Source organism: Ursus arctos, unplaced genomic scaffold (genome assembly GCF_023065955.2).
Source record: "Ursus arctos isolate Adak ecotype North America unplaced genomic scaffold, UrsArc2.0 scaffold_16, whole genome shotgun sequence".
In the NCBI taxonomy this organism is placed as follows: Eukaryota; Metazoa; Chordata; class Mammalia; order Carnivora; family Ursidae; genus Ursus; species Ursus arctos.
This window is the reverse complement of record NW_026622830.1, coordinates 11683468-11695612: the sequence shown is the minus strand read 5'-3', so window position 1 is coordinate 11695612 and position 12145 is coordinate 11683468. Positions and strand designations below refer to the sequence as shown.

Here is a 12145-nt window from a genome sequence, read left to right as displayed (position 1 = left end):
GATATTCAAGCTGAAACACTGTTGAAGAAACAACAGGCATGACCTACGAGATAATGTGTAAAAGGGCTTATCGCAGTGCCTGGCACATTGTAAGTACTCAATAAATGGGCGCTGGTGTAACGATTGACCCTAATCCAGCTGTTCCCCAGACCCCACTCCAAGCACTAGTCCTCGATGGAGACAGCAGTCCTTAACAGATGTGGGAGCCATGCCCAGAAGACCACATGCTGGCCGATGGGGAGGTCCCAGGAATTCTTAGGGCAGACAGTGGAGAAAATTCCCAGCAACTCTTAGGGCAGACATTGGAGGAAAGTGGAGTCCTCCCCGGGTAGGGGGGCAGAATGCAGTGAACTGGGGATTCTTATTGCTAATGGGACCCGATGGTCCCCTCTAGAGCCCAGGACACTTGGGCTCAGAAATACTCCTAGCAGGGGCGCCTGGGTGGCTCAGTCTTTGAGCGCCTGCCTTCAGCCCAGGGCGTGATCCTGGAGTCCTGGGATCGAGTCCCACATCAGGCTCCTCCGCTGGGAGCCTGTTTCTTCCTCTCCCACTCCCCCTGCTTATGTTCCTTCTCTTGATGGCTGCATCTCTCTGTGTCAAAAAAATAAATAAAATCTTTAAAAAAAAAAAAAAAAGAAATAAAGGAATACTCCTAGCAGCCACCCTACAAAGCCAAGGTCAGACTGGGCGTTGCTTCTCATTGATGTTCACCTCATACTCTGGCCTTTCCTCAGCTTTAGCAGCCCTGCAAAACCCAGTCTTCTAGATGCTTTTCCTAACCCCAGGAAGTTACCCTTCCTGGAGACGGACCACTAAGAATTACCATCAGACTGCGTGAACTCTAGCAGCAGACCCAGAGTCTTATTTCCTCAGTACGTCAGCTGGAGGAGACTGGGCTGTGGAGTCTGCAGACCTGGGTTCAAATCTCAGGGGTACCCTCTACTAGTGGCAGACCATGGGTAAGTCACTTCACTTTCCTGAGTCTGTTTCCTCAACTGTAAAGTAGGGACAGAAGTACCTACCTCTCGAGGCAATGATGGCACAAATAGCAAAGTGTCCCTATCAAATACCCGGCATCTGGCAGGTGTCTTCAAACAGTGATGGGCTCGTTCTGCACCCCCCCATCTGGACGGTGACTAGTGTATAGCAGGTCCGCAGATACTTGCAGACGTAATGAATGCAGACTAAATGTGCTCACATATCCCTTTGTTGATATAATTACTCCTTATATTTCAGGACCTGCGTCACTTCCTCGCTGTGTGACCTAGAGCAACTCACTGCTCTTCTCTGGTCCCAGCGTCCTCGTCCATAAAGTGGGGCTGTGAGCGACTTACCCTCCAGCATCATTGGGAAAACTAATGAGATCACAGAATATGGACTCAAAAATATGCATCACCCCACCCACCTCCCTTCCTTTTACAGATGAGGAAACAGAGGCTCAGAGAGGGCAAAGGACTTGGCCAAAGTCACACAACTAGGAGGTGGCAGAGCTGGGATTTGAATCCAGGTCTGGCTGATCCAACCCCTGGCCTCCTCCTACTGAAACCAGAGCTTCCTCTTAAAAAGGAATAAAGATGAGAAGAGCCTTTCTTCAGTCCAATTCTTCTGGGCTGTTTTTTTGGTGTTGTCTTCTCAAAACGAAATGCCTTCACTGGACCCTGCTGTGGAGACGAGCTCAGGCCGCACGGCAGCCGGGCCGCGCAGGCAGAAAGCCGCCAGCCCCTCCCGGCCTCCCAGGGCGCCCTCGCAGCCACTCACGGTTTCATCTTGGCCTTTTCCTCACTGGGGCTGTAATGTGGGAGCTGCACATCGAAAATCCTCTCCATGAGGAAGACGGCATAGGCGTGGAAGTCCAGCTTGGCGCGAGGCTCCCACACCACCACGTCGTAGGAGTGGGGGTCCAGGAGGACGGTGACATACCTGCCCCCCACCAGTACCTGTGGGCAGTCAGCAGGGACGGAGTGAGGAGAGCTGCTACGAACGACAGCAGCTCTCGGGGGCGGGGCCCACCCTGTGCTAGACACTCAGCAGACCGTGTCCTCTCGGCCACCCCTCACGACATGAGGCAGGGACCACTTATGGCTGGAAACTGAGGCTTAGAGAGGACACATAACGTGCCCGAGACCACGCGGCTGAGACACGGCGGAGTGAGGCCTGGCATTCGCTTTTCTGCACCGAAGGCTGTGCTCTTGACCATCTCACTCTTAAGCACCTCTCATTATCATCTCGGTTCTTGCCGCGTCTCCAGCGTCCAGGAGAGAGTCTGCCCACAGAAGGCGGCAGATGGATGGCGGGTGCGTCGTGGGTGGGTGGACGGACAGATGGATGAATGGATGCTGCTGGGTTAATGCGAGTGGATGTGTCAGCAGTACCTGCCTTGTTGGGGGGCTGAGCTCTGAGTAGAGCCTGCTGCCCAAGGAGGGAAGGAAGCAGGAGGGGAGAGCTGGAAGCCCGTCATTAGCAGAGGAAAGGGCATTTCCCACAGATGTCTGTTGGGGGTCACACAATCCCAACCACCCACTGCCTTGGCCCCGGTCCCGAAGTGTGATCCGGGAGCCACGTTAATCACACTCTCTTATAAAATACAGGCCATCAGGTCACAATCTCAGGGTCGTGAGATGGAGCCCCGCATTGGGCTCTGGGCTGATTCCCTCTCTCCCTTGCCTCTGCCCCACCCCTACCCTCCAAAATAAATAAACAAATCTTTAAAATACAGGCCAATATCCAAGAAAAAATGCTACTGAACAGACTGTAAACAGAAGTCTGGGTGGGTAAACAGAAGGATGTCATCAGGGAGTGCATGCTGGATGGAAAGATGAACGGACGAGTAGCTACAGGTTAGCTGGAAACTGAAAGTGTGGCTGAATATTGGTGCATAATGGCAGGGTGCTCAGTGGATACCGGGCAAAGGGCCTGAAGGATGAATGCTGCACGGGCGGAGCTTGAAAGGGCACATGGAAGGTAGATGGATGTGGTGGTTGTTCGGAGGCTGAAGGGACGGGTGGATGGATGGAGATCTACACAGAGGCACACAGAATGGACAGACTCTGGATACTGAAAGGACAGGTGACCGGATGTTAGGTGCAGAGTGGCAGAGGGAGGGAAGGGTAGGTAGATAAAGGGGAGTCGGTAGAAACTGAGCATATGGGGGTTCTGTCAGTTAACTGCCCGACTCTTGATCTCAGCTCAGGTCTTGATCTCACAGTCGTGAGTTCAAGCCCTGCACTGGGCTCCACGCTGGGTGTGGAGCGAGCCTATTTACGAAAAAAGATATTGACCATGTGGATAAAAACTGGACAGACGTTAGGTACACGAACGGAAGGATGCTAGATAAATTTGGGTAGACAGATGACGGACAGAGTTGGATGACGGACAAACGGATGGATAGACAGATGTTGGATAGGTATATGGAAAGCCAGATGAGTGAATAGAGGTTTGATGGAAATGGAATATTTGAATGAATGTTTGGCGGATATTAGGATGGAAGGATGCCGCTTATATACTGAGTAGACGGGCAGAAGGACAGATGTCGTATGGATGGCTGTTGGGCAGATGGAAGCTGAATGGGTGAATAGAGGTTGGATGGATGCACATACAAGAACCGGACAGACACTGAACGACTCGATGCTGGGAAGGTGCCAAGGGATAATGGAGGGATGGATGTTAGTTAAGTGCTGGCTTTACAGCTGGATGGAAAAGTGGATAGAAAGTTGGTAGGAGGGCGCCTGGGTGGTGCAGTCGTTAAGCGTCTGCCTTCGGCTCAGGGCGTGATCCTGGCGTTCTGGGATCGAGTCCCACATCGGGCTCCTCCGCTGGGAGCCTGCTTCTTCCTCTCCCACTCCCCCTGCTTGTGTTCCCTCTCTCGCTGACTGTCTCTCTCTGTCACATAAATAAATAAATAAATCTTTAAAAAAAAAAAAAAAAAAGAAAGTTGGTAGGACCACTGGATGGGCGGGTTAGTACATGGAAGGATGTAGAAGGAATCTGTGAACACCAGGTATGACCAGCTGCTCATCCGCTTCCCTCCCCGGAGATGCAGGAGGCACTTACAGTAAAGATATCACCGTGCTTCTTCTTCATCCTAGTGAGGAAGCTGGCAGCATCTTTCCCAAACTCCAAGGCATGACCCAACCAGGGGATACTGCCGAGGTCCAGGGGAGGCTCGCCGGGTCGCCTGCAGAAGCCACAGTACGTATCAGTGGTTGATTAAGCAGGAAAGAAGACAAGGAGTGCAGGGCGTGGGGTGTGATTTTTAAGAAGAGAGGACAGAGCGGGCTTCCCTGACATATTTGAGAAAGACCTGAAGGTGGTCAGGGAAGGAGCCACGCAGATATCTGGAAGAAGAGCCTTCCAGGCAGAGGGAACAGTAAGCACAAAGGCCCTGAGACTGCATCATGCCTGGTGAGTTCCTAGCACAGTAAGGAGGCCAGTGTGGCCAGACTGGAGGGAGCGAGGCGAAACAGCACAAGCCGGGGCCAGACCGGTAACAGATGCCAGACCACGCAGGGCCTCGGAAGCAGCTGTGATGGCTTTAGCCTCTCCCCTGAGGGAGGTAGGGGCCACAGGAGAGTTTCGAGTAGCACAAGGACATGATTTGACTCAGGGTTTTTTTTTTGTTGTTTTTTTTTTTACAGGATCCTTTTGGCTGCTGAGTAGACGATGGATTACAGGAGGCCAAGAGCAGAAGCTGGGTGATCAGCAGACGTTACCTGATAGGGAGTCCAATCACTTCCTTGTGGGTGGGAGAGCTTTCTAGAACTCAATAGTACAAGGACACAGAGTTCTCTGCATGAGCCAGCCTGGACAGGGCTTTGGTCATCTCATACTCCCTGTCATGCCCACAGGGAAAGGAGAGCACGGCGGAGTGGCCGAAGATAGTGGAAGGACTGGCCTCATCACTGACCCCGGCTGCCCCTGCCCCACCATCCTCTGGGGGAGGGGCTGTTAGCTCAGGAGAGCCATATCACCATCACGAAATGGGCCTCCCAACAGCGCAAGGCTGGTGCTCATGGTGGACCCTTTCGTGGTCCTTCAACCCAGACTAGGACCAGGGTTTCATCTTAGAATTATCAGAACCACAGGGATGCAGAGAGCTCCCGGTCTGCTGAATGAGTGAGTGAGTCACCCGGTCTCTGCTCACCGTGGAGTCATTCACTCGCTCACCAGCTATTAACTAGGAAGAGCTCTCCTGCTCCGCGTGCTGGAGACGGCAGTGAACGGGAGAGCGAGGCGCCAGACTTCACGGGCCTTCCATGCTCATAAGGGGAGGCAGACAAAAACAAAAAAAAAAGCAAAATCATTTCAGGGAGTGGAAAGTGTGATAAAGAAGATAAAGGAGATACAACTCAACAGTGAAAAGACAACCCAGGGGCGCCTGGGTGGCTCAGTCAGTTAAGCGTCCCACTCTTGATTTTGGCTCAGGTCATGATCTCAGGATCGTGAGATCGAGCCCCGCATCAGGCTCGGAGCTGGGCGTGGAGCTTGCTTGGGATTCTCTCTCCCTTTCCCTCTGCCCCTCCCCTCGCTTTCTCTCTCTCTCAAAACAAAACAAATAATCCAATTTTAAAATGCACGAAGGCTTTGAATGGGCAGTCCCCTAAAGAAGAGGTACAAACGGCCAGCAAGCAGATGAAAAGATGCCCGACATCAGGAGGCACTTGGGGAAACGCAAATCAAAACCACAGGGTGATACCACTTCACGCCAAGAGGGCTATAATCTAAAAAACACAGCAAAGAAAGTAACCATGGCAAGGATGTGGAGAAACGGGGAACTTCCTATACTTCTGGAGGGAATGTAAGATGGGGCAGCTGTTTTGGGAACTAGCCTGGCAGTGAAAGGCTAACAGTTACTCTACGACCCCACGATACAGCCCAAAGAGCTGACAACATAAGCTTGTATGTAAACCTGTACACCGTGGCATAGGGGCCGAAAGATGAAGTCAACCCAAGTGTCCATCGACTGACGAACGGATAGACCAAATATGGCCTGCCCATGCCATGGACCGTTCTTCAGCCGTAAAGGGGAATGAAGTAATGATTCATGCCGCCGTGCGCAAGAACCTCAAAGCCGTCACGCTAAGTGAAAGGAGCCAGACACCAAAGGTCATACACTGTATGATCTATTTCTATGGAATGTCCAGAAAAGTCACCTCCATAGAGATGGAAAGTAGATTCGTGGTTGCCAGGGGTTGAGGGGAGGGGAGAATACAGAGTGAGCGCTAAAACGGGGATGGAATTTCTTTTGGGGATGACGAAAAATATCCCAGAGTTAGGTGGTGGTGACAGTGGCACAACCCTCTGAATATTTTAAAACCCACTGAGCTGTATACTTTCAAAGGGTGAAGGTTAGAGTATGCAAATTATAGGTCAGGAGCGTAAAAAGAAAGAAGGGTGATAGGACGCAGTGAGGGGGGCTGGTTTAGGGAAGGAGTCTGGGAAGGCCTCCCCACGGAGGCACCACATGAGCAAAGACCAGCAGGATGAGAAGGGAGTGCAGTGGAAGAGTGGGGAGAAAAGGATGTCAGGCAGTGGGAACAGCCAGTGCAAAGGCCCTGCGGTAGGAGCATGCCTGTGGGGCTTTCAAGACAGCAGGGGCTGGTACAGCTGGAGTGGAGAGTGTGGGGGTGAGAGGCAGGACATGACCTGTGGCCAGGGTCAGGCTTCTACACGGGGTGCCATGGGGAGACCCCGGAGGGTTGGAAGTGGGAGCTGAGAAGAGATGTAGTTATGCTTTTAAGTCACAACACAGAGACTACTGTGATCCTCCAGGAGAGCAACAATGGAAGTGGAGGTGAGGCTAGCATCCGACTCCCCCATTTCCAGGACAGGGGGCTTTTTTTCCCCCTAAGTCACCTTTGGGGGGATGGGCAGGGCTAGCGCTTTCCTTTCCTTGCTCTTTGTCCAGGCTGCTGCCAGAACTCCCCAGTGAGCCAGGTGTTATTTCTGGTAGCTTTCATGTTTCCCAGTCAAGTCCCAAGGAGGCTCAGACAAAGGCAGGAAGCTGGGAGCCCAGGCGTCTGGCTCCTGATGTGGTCGCTGGCTTTTGGAGGCTGGGCCCTGAGTCCAGCTCTAGCCAAGGCCACATTCCAGAGTGACTCAGCCGTCATCCAGCAGGGATGAAGGAGACTATTTTGGGGTCTGCGGTCTCTAGCCTCACTCACTGACACCCGTACTGTTTTGAGGCACTGCCAGGCCCTGGAGAGAAGAGGGGTAGGGCTGGACCCTCTCATCCCCAGCTCCTGCCCGAACAGCCTGCCCTTCCTGTTTCAGATTCCAGGACACCTTTTCTGACCCCCTCTCCCCGCCACCGGAGCTTGAATTCCCATCACATGGGTTCCTCCCAAAACTGCCCACTCCTCACTCACATCGCCAGCCTCACCACCTGTCCCGTCTCTCTCCCACTCAACGCCCTGCAGATCGGGGGGAGTTAAGGATGGGTGGGACCTGCCTCTGTGCCGTGAGGTATCACACCGACCCGGGACGGAAGGGCCATGGATGTAGCACCCGTTGCTGACCCCGACACTTACAACAGCGCCTGGCACACAGCAGGCGCTCAATAAACGCGTGCCAGACGAATGATTCATGTATACAGTTGGTGCTCAAGGAGCAGCACCTGCCCCCCAGAGTTGCTGAGGGGGTTAAGGGACTCTGGATGGCCCAGAGCAGAAGTTGCACCATTGAGCTGTGCAGTACTGATGGACTGTTCTCTGTCCAGTAGTTTCACCTCAATTCAAAGCCTTGGGCTCTGGGGGGATTTAATGGGGGGACAGCAGGGGGCTGGTGTCAGCGACCTGAGCTTCCATTTAGAGTCCTGGACCCATCCTTTCCCAGGGCTCACCCACAAGCTGTCTGCCATTAACACTCTTCAGCTCCCCACCCCCTGCCTCTTGCCTCCCACTGTGAAGGAAAAGCATGTGGCCATTTTGCTCTAGTTTTTGAAACCGACACCAAAGGTTCAGAGAATTCTCAACATCATAAAGAACAGTCAGAGCAAGGATCCTGATAGAACAGATGCCCATCGGAGAGGCAACAAGGAGCGGTGGGGACTGTGGCCAGGCTGAGAGAGGGCTCTTCTACCGAGTCCCCCGCAGGTGCTGCGCCATTGTCCCAGTTTTCAAGAGAAGCTGGAAATGTGGGGTTTTGTGTGTGGGACCCCCCCAATTTTCTCCTCCTGCACCGTGTGGCACACAGCAGCCCCCCATCTGTGCTGAATCCGGCCGTGGACCACGTTTGGTGGCCTCTGGTTAGTGCATGTGAGATTGAGATAGATCTAATTGTGCCTAGAAATTTCATATCCTTTAAGGGCCCAGATCAGCCCCTGAGCCACCAGGAACCCCCACCTGATGCTATGGTGGCCTCTGGTACCCCAGAAAGGGGCCTACTACTCCCCCCCCACCCCGAGACCTCTTCCAATGCTCCTAGAGCAGCAAAGACACAAGCCCAAAGAGGAAGAGAGATGTACTTTGCCTGGCAGAGTGGCCAGGGCATGGGGACCAGCTACATGACCCATCTCAGAGTACAGATGGAGAAACCAAGGCCCGAAAGGAAAGCAGGAAGAATATTTCTGACACCCACATGCAGGTCATGAGCCCCAGTGGGCACAGAGGTCAGACTCCTAATTCCCGACCCAAGGCCTCTTGATTCTGGTTCACAACCTCTCCCAGGAGAAGATAGTCACAGTTACCAAGCTGGGTTTAAAAATCCTTGCCGTAACTGCCGAAATCTGGACTGGAAACTAGATGATATTAAGCATTTTTATGTTCTCAGGCAGAGTAATAGAACTGTGGTTGTTTTTGACACGCATTCTGAAATATTTCCTGGATGTTATAACATCTCTAATTTTTTGTAAAAATGCTGTCATATCAAAGGGGATCGGTACATGGGGGGTTCTTTCACTATTCTTATTTTTCTGCATGGTCGAAATTTTTCATAGTTACAAATTTTAACTTAAACAAAAGCTAGAGGTAAAGATAGCTGCAGACTGACTGAAGTAGATTTTTTTTTTCTTTTTACGAAGAAAAGCCTGAATTTTGGAACTGGCTAGATGTGGAATATAATTTCTGTGTGGCCCCAAGGAGGTCACCTAGCCCTTGTAGGCCTCAGCTATAAAACGGGGTGATGAACAGTACCTCGAGGGTCAGTGAGCAGAAGGGAAGGTGCGGGGCCTTCCTTCTTTGACTCAGACTGGCTCACTGTCTACACAGCATCAGCGTCATCTATTTCTTTTCCAACACTTGATTATTTGTCTTTCCTTAAGAACCTTCTGGTTACAGCCACATCTTATTATCTTAATGTCATGTGGTTCTGAGACTCTTGAGTGTTCAGATTACAAATAAAATGTGTGGGAAGCATGGAAATTCATTTTCCCCGGGACTTAAAAATTCTTACAGCCCAGATCTGTAATCCAGGCAGACCCTGGACAAGCTGCTTAGCCTCTCTGAGCCTCAGTTTCCTCCTCTGTAAAATGGAAGGATCAACAGTGCCCCCTGCTGAGTTGGGAGGAGAAAATGAGATTGGGGGTCCCTGTGGAATCTCCCCAGGGTCCACCCAGTTCCCCTGAGCTGTCAGTGACCCCTATACCCACAGTTCTCCCCAATACCCACTTGCTGGCCCTCCTAAGCCACCGCGTATGAAAATCAACAACTCACCCTCAAAGATAAATTCACTGTCTGGATTATAGCAAGAATTTGCTAAAGCAATGTTTAACTGGCATTTTTTTTTTTAACCCAGCAATTCCACTCTCTATTATTCCCATCATCATCCCCATTTTACAGAATGGGAAACTAAGGCTGAGAAACGTTGCTCAGGTTCTGCTTATTCCTAGAGGCTGAGAATTTCCATATGCTGAGCACCCAGGGACCCTGCTTCCCAGAATCCATGTGGTTTACAGCTGCCCGATCTACCCCGGAGTAAAGCAGAGAGGAGGGGGTCTCATGGGAGGACCACAGCACTTTGTCCGAAGCAGCAAACACGCTGGAGACCACCTAAGAGTCCATCAACTGGGACAGGAATAAAAAGGAAACAAAGAAACCTTCCATTTCTGCATACTATGGAATACTGCACAGACGATCAGAAGAATGAATCAGATCTCCACGTAGCGACACGGACAGATATCAAAACTAAAATCTGGACAAAAGCAAATGCAGTCTGAAGACACCTCCGGACAGAGTTTCCAAAAAGCCTGACCATCTCCGAAGAATAATTCATTTCTTCGTAGACAACCTTCTGTGTGGCCTTTTTCTTTTTTTCCTCATTTATTTTTTCAGGCAAATGAAGGAGTACATAGTTTTAAAATCTAACCTGAAAAGGTGTCCTGAGGTTGAAGAAAAATATCATGAGCTTATTGTTCGGAAATTTATCATATTTGGTTTAAAATTTAAAAGTTCCCAGAAATGTTCTGGAATTTTCAGACACTCTCATTTCACACTTACACACACTGCCCTGTATTACCTACAGCCTCACTGGAGAGGTATGATGACTGAAAGCAGTGTGGTCCCCTGAACAGGATCCTGGCACAGGAGGACATGATGGAAAAACTGATGAAATTCAAATCAAGTCTGGAGTCTGGTTAATCCTGACACACCACTGTTGGTTTTTAGTTCTGATAGTGCACCACGATAGTGTAAAGTGTTAACAACGGCGGAAACTGGATGAGGGGTATTTGGGAACTCTTCGTACAACCTCTGCAACTTTTCTGTAAATATAAAACCAGTCTAAAATAAAAAGTGTACTTTTTAAAAAGTCTGGAAGTTTCCCCGCCAGCCTTGCTCTGGGGCAGCCCTATGAGGGCGCCTTGATCAACAAAAGAAGTCTGGAACTGCCGGAAGGGAAGGGCTTCAATCTCATCTATAACAGCACAAATATTTAAGTCAAACGTACTCAGCTATTCCATGTGCGAGTCAAATTAATATTTTAAATAATTTGTAAAAAGAAAGACCAACTGCCCTGTCCCTGATTTGAGATGTATGAGATTTACATCTCCTAAATAGCAGAGCAGGACAAGCTCTGGGACAAGGAAGCTGAGAAGTTTGGCCCCGGTACTACCCTGCCAGGCTGTGGGGTCTCAGAGGAGGCGAGACCCCTTTCTGGATCCGAGCCTACCGAGCTCCCTCGTCCAGGAAGGGGGATCCCATGGAAAGTGGTTCCAGGACCGGTAAGAGAGCATCCCTCAGGGCCTCTGCCTCCCCCGGCCTCAGCGGTGGCATCTGTGCAATGGGGCGAGGAGCAAGGCGCCCCGCCTGGAGCCGTCGGAGGCTGGGGATTGGCTCGAGGAGTGCTGGAGCCAGGCAGAGGCTGAAGAGCGGGAGGGGGCTTCTCGCACCCGGAGCCCCTCGAGCTTGTCCACACACCCACTCCCCACCCGGAGACCCCGGGCTCTGTCCCCGGAAAGCCCTTCGCAGGTACCGGCCGAGCGCGGAGCACGGGGAGCCTTCGGCCGGGTCCCCCACCCCGTCCCCCACTTCCCGTGCCTCCTCCCCACTTGGAGCCTCTCGCGGGGACGGCCGCCCGGCGCCCTCCCCGGGGTGGGCCGGCGGAACCGGCACCGAGCCCCTGCGCCCCGAGGGGCGCCGGCGGAGGCGCGGAGTGCGCGGGCGGCCGCTGCTCGGGCCCCCCGAAGGCGGCCCTTTGTCCGCGGGGCGGGCGGGGACACTCACCGCGTGCGCCGGCGGCTCAGCAGCAGCAGCAGCAGCAGCGCGGCCAGGAGCCCGAGGAGCAGGGCCCAGGACATGGCCGGGCGGCGGGCGGGCGAGGCAGTGGCGGCGGCGGGCTGGCTCCGGGGCGCCCAGGTGCCTCTCGGCCCGCCGCCCCTCCCACCCCGCTGTTGGGCCGCTGTGCGGCGGGGGCGGGCCCGCCGACGGCGCCGGGGTCCCGGCGGGGGGGGGGGCGGGGCGCCCTCAGGGAGCCCCTCCCCTAGCTCGGTCGCGCGGCCCCCTACCAGGGCCAGGGGCCAGGAAAGGGGGTGGAAAAGGCGGGATGGAGCGGAGGGGAGCTGGGGGGTGGACGAGGTGGGACGGGAGGGGTGCTGCAGGGAAGGAGAGAGGGGTGCTAGGAAGGAAGGAGTATACGGAGGAGGAAAGGAGGGGAGGAGGAAGAGAAGGAGGAGACGGACTTATGGGGGAAACCCCAGGGGTGATGGGGATAGGGA

The 12145-nt window shown here is 53.0% G+C and overlaps 1 protein-coding gene across 1 annotated transcript in view; it reads right to left on the bottom strand.

Annotated features, from left to right (window-relative positions):
* The window catches only part of PTGIS (prostaglandin I2 synthase), a 40330-nt gene extending 28505 nt beyond the window's left edge, over positions 1 to 11825 (bottom strand). Inside the window, exons 1-3 of the mRNA XM_026503705.4 lie at positions 11655 to 11825; positions 4051 to 4174; positions 1759 to 1937 (exon numbers count right to left, since the gene is read on the bottom strand). Of these exons, the coding sequence (XP_026359490.3) occupies positions 1759 to 1937; positions 4051 to 4174; positions 11655 to 11728 (377 nt within the window). The 5' untranslated portion in view covers positions 11729 to 11825. The remainder of the gene's footprint in view (positions 1 to 1758; positions 1938 to 4050; positions 4175 to 11654) is intronic.
* Positions 11826 to 12145: the final 320 nt, after the last annotated feature.